The sequence below is a fragment of the Lepidochelys olivacea genome (genome assembly GCF_965140295.1).
Source record: "Lepidochelys olivacea isolate rLepOli2 genome assembly, chromosome: 4".
Lineage (NCBI taxonomy): Eukaryota > Metazoa > Chordata > Testudines > Cheloniidae > Lepidochelys > Lepidochelys olivacea.
In genome coordinates this window covers 57,371,783-57,382,075 of record NC_140414.1, presented here as the reverse complement: position 1 = coordinate 57,382,075, position 10,293 = coordinate 57,371,783, and the positions used below count along the sequence as shown (strand labels likewise).

General features: G+C 39.6%; 1 protein-coding gene across 4 annotated transcripts in view; it reads left to right on the top strand.

Annotated features, from left to right (window-relative positions):
- Positions 1–1,307: 1,307 nt before the first annotated feature.
- Positions 1,308–10,293, top strand: part of MGARP (mitochondria localized glutamic acid rich protein) — a 51,809-nt gene continuing 42,823 nt past the window's right edge. For 2 of the 4 annotated variants that reach the window (XM_084627064.1, XM_084627063.1), the window contains exons 1-3: positions 1,315–1,491; positions 4,196–4,299; positions 5,474–5,579. In XM_084627064.1, the coding sequence (XP_084483190.1) occupies positions 1,320–1,491; positions 4,196–4,299; positions 5,474–5,579 (382 nt within the window). In that variant the 5' untranslated portion in view covers positions 1,315–1,319. Of the gene's footprint in view, positions 1,492–4,195; positions 4,300–5,473; positions 5,580–10,293 lie in introns of all 4 variants that reach the window. The other 2 variants (XM_084627062.1, XM_084627061.1) reach the window with 2 other exon arrangements.

Here is a 10,293-nt window from a genome sequence, read left to right as displayed (position 1 = left end):
CCCAAGACCCAAACTTGGGACACTATGTGACAAAGACTTGCAATATAATATTTATGCATGAAATTTAAAATGCTGTGGGATTTTTTTCTTTACTAAAATAACCTTTATTTTAATGTAAATTTTCTACAAATAAAGAGGACACCAAATCTGTGTGAAATATAGGAAATTGGGACTAAAATGAGTGCTATCACTCAAAATGAGGGACATTGGGGAAAGATGGTTCTCCAGTGAAAAATCTTCAAGGAACCTTCCTATTTGGGCCATTCGCAAGGGCTGCTGCATCAACCCCTAAAACTGATCATCACATGTCTTTCTGCATTCACAGAAACCTGGCCTAATAGAGATTAATCTTCTGTGCGTTTGGGAGCCATAGATCTAGATCATGTTCTATTCCTTTTAACTACAGGTCAGTGTTCATGAAGCAGCATTGGTCCCTATGCTAAAGTTATAGAATTTTTTTTCAGATATTTGACTTCTCCAGAAGGTGTGGAGTTCTCAAAGGGTGACAATAATTAAGTTTGACCACGAGGGTTGAGAATTGGCAGTATGGGGCCCAGCTTGAAGTTCTGCTGTGACAATATTTAGCTCAAGGGTGGTTAAGAAGAAGATTGGGGGCCAAATCTGGATGGACAGATGCTTTTGAATAGACCATGAAATCTTTTAATTTTTCTGAGTCTGGACCTTGACAAAAAATAGATTACCTTTGATTTAGCTGATGGAACATAGTACTACTCAACCTACTGTGGCATAAATAGCAATCATAGGGTGGGAAAATTTCAAACTATATTTTGTTTCTCTAGCACTGACTGCAACAAATTGCAGCAGAGGATTAAAATAAAGTAAGATAGGAAACTGGAAAGACCACACAACCCTTCTTCACAATAAGTAAACCTATGGTCTTCAAGAATCTTGCATTCCTGGCTTTTAAATCGGTTAGACCTGACTAGCAAAATCCTACATCACAAACATGAGAGATCCCTTGTGTGCTGGAGGATTTGTGTGTGTGTGCGCGCATTATTCAGATTACAACTTTTTAAAAAACCTCTCCTCTAATCACCCTAGCCCTTTAGTTATATAAATGACTCCCAATGGGAGAGCTCCCGATCCCCCAAGGACTGGTAGGTCCGCACGGTCCGTGCGTGGCTCGTGACTCAGCCGTCGTGGGGTCATTTCACGGACAGCGGAGAGGAGGAAAGGAGCCGAGGTGCCGGTCAGAAGGAAGGGATGCTGGGCCCTGGTTGGAGAGGTGAGGCCCTGCCCCGGGAGGAGGAGAGTGGGCCGGGTCTGCTCTCTCCCCTCCCACCTGCTCCCTCCCACTCATGCGGAACCGCTGCCTCCTTCCCTGGCTCAATCCCGCAGCTTCGCTCTGCCCAGTCGCTCAGTGCAGCCGCCGCAGCGCAGCCACCATGTACGTCTGCAGGGCTGCCTGGCAGGCGCTAGCCGCTCGCTTGGCCAGCGTGTCCTCCACGGCCACCCTTCTCAGGAAGCATGGTAAGAGCGCCGGGGAGCCGAGCGCATGGGGACGGGGCGCGGACGGGCTGAGCTGCGGGGCAGGTTGGGGTAGCGGTCAGACAACAGCGATTCATAGTCACGGCTCCGTTCGGTCATCTGCAGCCCCCGGCTGGGCGAGGAGGTGAAATCGTGCTGGTGAAGGGCGCCCCGCGCGTGCCTGTTGGTGAAATGCCTGGGGAGAGGAGAAGTGAAGGTCACAGGTGGGGAATGGAGCCCAGCCGGGGGTAAGTTACAGCTCAGCCCCGCCATCCTCCTGCCAGGTCCTGCAGAGGAGGAATGCCAGGCAGAGGTAGGAACGAAACAACCGGCTCCAGGCCTGGAAGCTGCTCCTTTGCCATATCTAGGTGTCGCCCGCCTCTCCCTGTACCGTTGCTATTTGCCTGACCGAGAGGTGTCGTTCAGTCTTGAGCTACCGGATCCTTCTGCGCTGATTTTAATTTCTATGTCGTGCTGAACACTGAGGGTAGGGTGGGTTGGGCTATTTTTTGCTGAAGAAGAAAAGGGGGGACACGAGTCTATAAATATGCCAACTGAGCATTGTGAGAGTGTTGTGCAATTGAAGCCAGACGTCCTCAGTCTGCGCCCTACAGGGATCCTCAGTGTAACCAGCTGACACAAATACAGGAGATTGCAAACAAGGTCCAACGATTTTGTGAATAATTTGGAACTCTGAATGTGGCTGGGTTGGAATAACGAGCAAGAACAGAATTTTCATGTGGTTCAGCATCAAAACCTGCTGCCTCCAGCCAGCGTTGATCCATTTCATTTGTTGTTCCTGAAAATTTAGATGCATTGCAATAAGCTGTGTGTTTATCTGAGTGTATGCACTTGCTATGTTAGGTTATATTTTGGCCTTATAACCTTCTCTTTCCCCCATATGTCTCTAAAGTCCATGTAAAGTTATCTTGGAAGAACAAAACTTGTTTTAATTTTTAAAGGTAATGATTAGCAACTCAGTGATGACACCTTGGTGCTTGCTTAGGGAAGGAGAATAAGTGATAAGGATAGAAATTTAAGATTCAAGTAGCCAAAGGTGATAGCAAAAGTTTGCTTTGAAAAATACATTCCCCTAGTCTTCTCTAGTAATGACAAATATTTTGTGTAGAGTAACTGCTGTGTTTAAAAACAACTGGTCTATTGAAGATGACCAAGTCTTCATAAAAAACAAAACAAAACTCAGTTTATTCTTGACTTTTTTCCTATAGTGCACTTCGCTGCTTGATCTTCTGAGTCAGTGGTTCAAATGTGTATTCCTCCTCTTCGCTCAAAAGAAAATGCATTTATATATTTAGATTAGAATGGTTTTTGTTTGTTTTGTTGTAATTTGAATGAAAATAGTCAAGAAGAGGCTCTGAGTAGTGTCCAAACTTCAGCTTTTCTCTCTGAATATGACAATACAATTCAGTCTGGTACATAGCAGTGATACTTTTTGACACTTCCGGAGGTGTATAACCCGTAGCAATGCCTCTCAACGATACTGAATATTTTCATCCTAACTGTATACTTTCATACAAATAACACACAAGCCACGCTGAGAATCCCTACCCACAGAACACTGCAGCAACCGCTTGCAACAGAGCTTCATCAATATTTATGCATCAGATTCCTGCACCAAGAGAACAGTCAGCATAGCATGTGATGAGACAAATGCTGCTAGACATAATCTGGTACATGATGGTAATAGTTTATTACAGAATGAGGCTATTGATTCTTCTTCCAGACACTGGTGTGTATACAGCTGCAGAAATGACTGGACAATATACATAGATTTTGAATTGCAATAGACCCTGTGAATGTATGATTATATTGCTTGAGTCCATTTTGAGGCTTGAGTCCATTTTGCCTCCCTAAATACCCTAGTTACAACTCTGACGACAGAACAGCTTTATATTTATTGAAAGATCTTTAAAGAACATAACACTTAATATATATTATTAATTTGGGGTGCAGTTACAGAGTGCAGTTAAAATCTTCATTAGGTCACAGTAGTATGTATGGTTTTTTCTAAGCTCTATTTGACATTTAAACTGATGTGCAATAGAATTCCTTGGCGGTGCCTGTTGGATCTACATCTGGGTGAGCATCAAACCACCAGAACAGACAAAAACAAACCCAGCTAACAACGCTACTGTTCCCTATAACAAAATAAATTTCAACCACTACTGATAACATGGTGTAGTACCCCACCCTTTCTTAACCCTTCCCAAATGCCTGAGAGACAAGGCCTTGCGGGATGTCCCAGACTAGGACTCTTGGAGTGACCTCCAAGTTTGAGCTATCGGGACCAGGAATATGTAAATCTAAAGCCAAGGACTCCTCCCAGAGAATGCACAGCCAGTAATCCTTCCTCTTTAAAGTGACAGGGCCCAGTGCCTCTGTTGATTACAACTATGGCAGAGTCACAAAGGGACAGTCATTCTCACACATAAGTGTGTTCCATTTAGGGCTTCATAGCTTAAATTAATAGACAGCCAGTGCACATCATGGACCACACATGTAATGTTCTCATAGTGAGATACTCCTCTTAGCAAGTGTGAAGCTACATTTAGTTAAAGTACTTGCTTAATTTTCTTTGTTTTTGCCAGCTGACTTTGTTTCAACTTTCTACAGATTCATCACTCTGCATCTCAGATTAAAATAAAGTGCTAATAAAATAACAGAAAATATCTAATGTTTTATACAGCACCTCTTCGCCAGATGTCATCTGGCAGCGTCCCTGGCTCTTCTGGAGAGAACCTGATTTACTATCTGTTTGCTGGTGTGGCGTGCACTGCTGGTGGATATTATGTAAGTGCCTTGTGTTTTAAGAGTATATGAAAGACGGGGAGATGTAGCATGATCACGTAATCAAACATGGACTTAAAATATGAAAACAGAGCTCCTTGGTGAATCAAGCACCTCTTCTCTTTCCATACCAGGGAAATGAGATGATGGGTTCTGGATAATTAAATTTCAAGTTGGCGGGGGGAAGGGAGGGAAATCTCTTGTCCCAAAGTAAAGCTGAATTTCTCTTTTGGAGATTCTTGAAGTGGGAATTTCATACCAAATGATGCTGTTCTACATCGGCAGTGAGATAATGTAAAAGAGGTGTACAGAAACAGAGAGAGCAAGCTTTTTCCTCTTTCTGTGTTCTTGGCTAATAAGAAAACAGGTATAAAGATTACAGGCATGTCTGAACGAACCATGTTTGGGCCCAGTTCAAGACCCATTCTCCTTTGAATAGATTGCTCCCTGAGGACACATTTTTTTTGAAGCACCGATGTCAGACTATAACAGTCTTCTAAATACTTCAGTTCTGTGAATGTGTAGTATTTTCATGATGGAGTGATGCATTTTTTTTATTCCCCCTTTTGCGAAGTCAGTCTCCTCCCGCCCCCTCAGTCTTTCACGCTTTTTTTCTTCCACTTCATCTCGCTAAATCCTTCATTTCTCAGTTTCTTCAGCCATTAATTGCTGCCTCCAAATATAACAGCTTCTGGTGGGTGAATGGAATCTATCACTCAATGAGTATTCAAAAATATACTCATTTTATTATTTTCATTAGGCTTAATTTTCTACTTCAAGTGGTTTGTAATGATTTCTACTGCTGATTGACAAGTATTTTTTATTAAATGAAGACTGAGTCAATTTTGACCCCCACATTTAGCGTTTTTATAAAGCATAAAGATTAACAGAAATATTTCCTTGTTTTTAAATAGTCACCTCCAATTCCTAAGCGATGCAGTATTGTGTGAACGTGAGACTGACTAGTTTGTTTCCACTTTGCAAGGGGAGAGAAATGCAAAATTTAAAACTAAAATTTGTATGATTAACTATTTAAAGCAGATTTACTTTTTTTAAAAAATAATCTAAGGTGGCCTTTCAATATAGGGAAGAACACTTGGTTAAAGTATGATATATTTTTTTTTAACTTAGTAGTAGAGCTGTGGAAATAAGTGCAGGTATGTAATTTTATTTTCAGGCCTACAGAACAATCAAGTCAGACAAAAAGAGGTACAATGAACGTATCCATGCTATTCAGCAGAGTAATACAGCTGAGTGGAAACCAAAACCCTGGCCACCCCAGTGTAAGTTGTGGTGTTTTTGTTTTGTTTTAGTTTTTACCATGTTTCTTTCAGCACACAAGAATTCTGCAAGAAATGGAGCTTATTTCTAGACTAGACAGTCAGACCTCTACCATACTCTGTCTCCTCCACAGTCCGTAGCTTTTTACTTACTTTATCAGTTTAAATCATTCTGCTGCTGTTTAAACTGCAGAGAAAAAAAACTTAATGAGAAGACAGTGAATCTGGTAGGTACCCCATTAGAAAAAATCCATTTGAAAGGAAATGGTTAACAGAGGAACCAGTAATAGCAGACAGGGTGATAGAACTTGATGACTGAAAGCTTAATTAAAGTCGACTAAATGAATAATGCTGTCAAAACCAGTTCTGTCCTTTTGTTTGTTTGTGAAGCAAAATTATGTCCTTGTCCTGGTCAACAGTTTGGCTCCAGGCCATACATTAGTGAACACAATTGTACAGTCCGATCTTAGCAGGCTGGGGGGAGGGAAATTTGTTTAAGTTTTCAAAATACTGTGTATAAAACCCATTTCTTCCTCCTGCCTTCTCGCCTCCCAAGCATTGGCTTAATCTTAACATTAAACTAACTGACATAATTTAAATTTACAGCCAATTTAAGTGAACTAGAGGATTACAGAGGTCTGTTAGCTTGAGCAGAGACATCATTCTTCTTGTTCTTTAACATTATTATTGTACAGAAGTTTATAGTCTTTTTTCATTAATCAGTTAGTTTTCCATCTATATTAGACTATGTTTTTCCCCTGGTGTGTACTTTGCCCATATTTATATGTGCTGTTTCAGATATTGGCCTATTTGTACATGCCCGGGTTCGCACAATGTATATTGCAACCTAATACTACTAAAATTAAAAAAAAAAAAGATGGTGGGGAGGGAAATTAGGCTAAAAATGACCCGAGGTTTTAAATGCAGTTCCATTATGAAAAATAACTGTAAAATGGTATTGTAGGGATCCATATATATATATAATATATATATATATATATATTGCTTGAATTGCCAAATGGGCTCAGTTCACAAATAGAGAGATGGCACTTAGCTGGTATATGTGATTTTTGTGGCTAAAGTTTGCTGAATACAACTGAATACATACAGAGAGCAGATTTCTGGAGTAAGAAAGCACCATCTTGAAAGTCCCATTTCAGAACAGAGGCATTCTTAAAACTGATTGCTTCTGTAAAGGTTGATTCCCCTCTTGAATTGTACTGGATTGCTATTACTTTGCGAGGGAAAGTTATATCCTACTTCCTTCACTAGTTCTAAAGTTTAAGAGTAAAGGATTTTAACACTACTCTTATAAATGATCAAATATGTATATTTCTTTCCTATTCTTAAACAACTGGAAATGGTAAGTTTTTAAATTTCCTCTCTAGGTGTTAGGACTTGTTAGTTTAAATACAAAAAGCAAACAAACATTGGCAGGCTCTTCCCAAAATGTAAGTCTTTATTTGATAAATGTGTGAGAATTTAAAATACTTCTGTGATGAGACCAAAAAAGATGTTGCCTTTTCCTGACAATATTGGGATGGTCTTAGAGTAATTTTATCCTGAAAAGCCTGATATCTCTACAGAGGGGTAGACAGTCTAGCAGTGGCAAGTAGAACTTCATAAGGTAGTTAACTGGATTCTTTCTCTGAAGATTTGATTTTACAAGGTGCTGGGGCTTTTGGTCCTAATCCAGCAGAGCATGCATGTGCTTAACTTTCAGCTTGAGTGTGATCCCACTAAAGTGAATGGGCCCACTTCAATGCTTAAAGTTAAGCATGTATTTGGATTGGGGTCAGAGTACTTTATACCATATAGGATCAAGCCTTGATTTTGTAACTATCTTCAAGATCCTTTCCCACAGCTTTAAATCTGTACTATATAATACCTAATATCTTTCATCTCCTGGATGTATTTCACAAAGATCTGATGAAGCGGTAAAGTGACCATCAATGGAGGATGCTCAGATACTTCTCTTCTATTGTTTGTCAGTTCACAACTGTCCTCTTCTTTAATGACCATGCCCATTAATAAATTAACTTACATTCTGAAACCTCTCTCCAATCTCTTTCCCAGAATCACACTCCTGACTCTGAATGTCAGCCTTGGGATTTTCACTTTTAATTCAGCATTCAAATAGCGGTAACTTCAATTTATAACACAAATCCACCGTTGAATCAGCTCTCGCATTTCTACCCTTTCTATAGCTTTTAAAATTGTTCCTCCCCTTCCATTCTCCATGCCCCCCAAATTCTTCTCCCATGTTCCCTAAACTGGCTTCTGTTCCCTTCTATCTTAGAATCCCCTAGATTAACATTTTTCATTTTCTCAAATGTCTTTGCTCTCTCTTATTTTTTTCTTCTACGTGTAGTCCTAATCCTGTAGTTAGCATGTGTCTCATCACAGAGCAGTGCTACATGGCTTCCCCTCCCTGCCTCCACAGAATCAGCGCCCACAACTTCGCCACCCTCACCTCCTTTGAGTGCAGTTAGTCATACTTATTTTTCACAGTGCTTGTTGTGGAAATAACTAATTAGAGAACTGGTGAACCTGCCACTCAGAAGAACATAAAATCTAACCCTTTAAAGCTAGGTGATGCTACGGGTAGTGACTTATTTGAGAAATTTCTGCTTTTTTTGGGATGTTGGGGAACTGTACAAAACAGTGGACAGAGGTAAACACATCCCAGTACACTCTCTTAGCATGATACAAATAATAGTTATATTTACTTACTATTATTAATATAACATGGAGAGGGCAACCGTGTGGCTAGAAGGACTGGAATTTACAACCAGGGAATGGATGGTTAGGTTAGAGGGAGAATTTCCTTCACTTTCTCCCAGGCATTTGTCTTTTCTTTTCCATAAAGTAACCAATGTCATTTTCCCTGTTAAATGTTTTTTTCCAAAAATACTCAATTCTCAGACGGCACACAGCCCTCCCAAAAAGAATTTGTACAAAAAAACCTACAAAATGGTCAAAAATATCAAATGTTTTTTTCAAGTTCATTTTTAATTTGGTTATTTGAAAACTTGAGAAATTGCAACCAGCTCTAATAACAAACCTTTTAAACTCCTATTGATCTATAAACCACACTTTAACAAACACAGAATGTAATAGTGGGTTTTAAAGTCTCTGGGAGGAGCATGAATAGAAACAATGGTGGAAAATCTTAGGGAATTAACTTATTGTGAAATGAATGTTTGCTGCAACAGAATACACTTCATTTTTTATCCTCTGAGTGCATGTATTTGCTTATGTGTCCTCCTTTCTTGTTCTAATGTGCCCCCCTCTTCAAACTTGTTTCTGATCTGCTTTTTAGTGGTAATTTTCTCTTAATTTAACATTTAATTGTAAAAGCTGATTCAGCCTTTCTAATCATTACTCTACTTTTACACTTTCCAGAATAAAATACAAGGGAAATCTGTCTTTCCAAACCTGAGGATGTAAAATACAAACAAAGAGATAATCCTTCACCATTGCATACCTCGCAGCCTACCTTGGGATGACTTTATGCCTTCTACTGTAAAACTTCACACTTGTGAGACTTAAAAAATAGTATCTTTACATTTGCAAGGCTCAACCATATTGAGCTACTGAATATATCCTGTAGAAGGCAACTTTGAGATTGTTAAGGAGCTGGCTGTTTTGAATGAATGCACTTGTATATTATTTGACTGTCCAATAAAGTGTTGAGCTTGCCTGTTACTCTGGTCTTTGTGTGATAAAGCTTAGTTTGTTGGAAAGATACTGAGGGACACTTAAAGGGACACAGTCAGGTAACTTGATCCTATTTATTGTGAAGGGGTTTTTTTTGTCTTGTTTTTTAACCAATGGAATCAAATTTTGTTTGAATTTAAACCCAAACAATGCCTCCCTGTGCAAGTGCATGAGAACCAGGGAGTGAAACTGACTGGTCAGTTTCATTCACCCCTTCCCCCGCACCTGTTCTCATTCTCCTATCTGAGTGAAATGCAAAGAGTAAGTAAATGGCATATGGTCCTCCCTTTTAATCCAAAGTACTAACATTTTTAAAAACAGGATTATTTTTTTAGCCAGACAATGTCTCTTTAAGCTTTTTTATTTTTTCTCTCTCTTCCTGCTTGTAACTATTATACAACTCTTTCAAGTTCTGTTCTGCACCTGATGAATTTGGTGTGAAGGTTAACTAACAACGAACACATGGCATACTTTTTCATTTTGCCAACTTGTGTGATGTGTATGCATGTTTGTGTGGTTTTTGTGCATGTACATGTGTGTGTTCTCCTTTGCATGCCCTCCTACCTTGGACTGTATTCATCTGAATTATTTTTTTAATCCCATTTGAGGCTAAACTAGTTCATTCCATGAGACAACATGGGGTTTCACTGCTTCTGAACAATTTTATATGCAGAGATGCTGGCAAACCTCAAACAGAGAGAGCTCAGGTTTGCAAACAAGAAAATGATCAGTTGTAAGTGGCTGCATGCATCTCCAGTGTCTCTGGATGATCAACTATGGTTTAGTGTTTACAAACTTTTCTCCATTTTACACACCTAGTTTTTTAATAAGTGTCTTTTGTTGTTTTTGTTTGTCCCATAGAGTGGGCTTTACTTTCCTTAATTATTTATGAATGCCATTTCTCTTGAACTGAAACTCTGAATGGTGCTAAACTGCATAAGAGCTTCTAAGCACGAAAGTTAATGTGTTGTATTTGATGTTTAGATAATTTCATCAC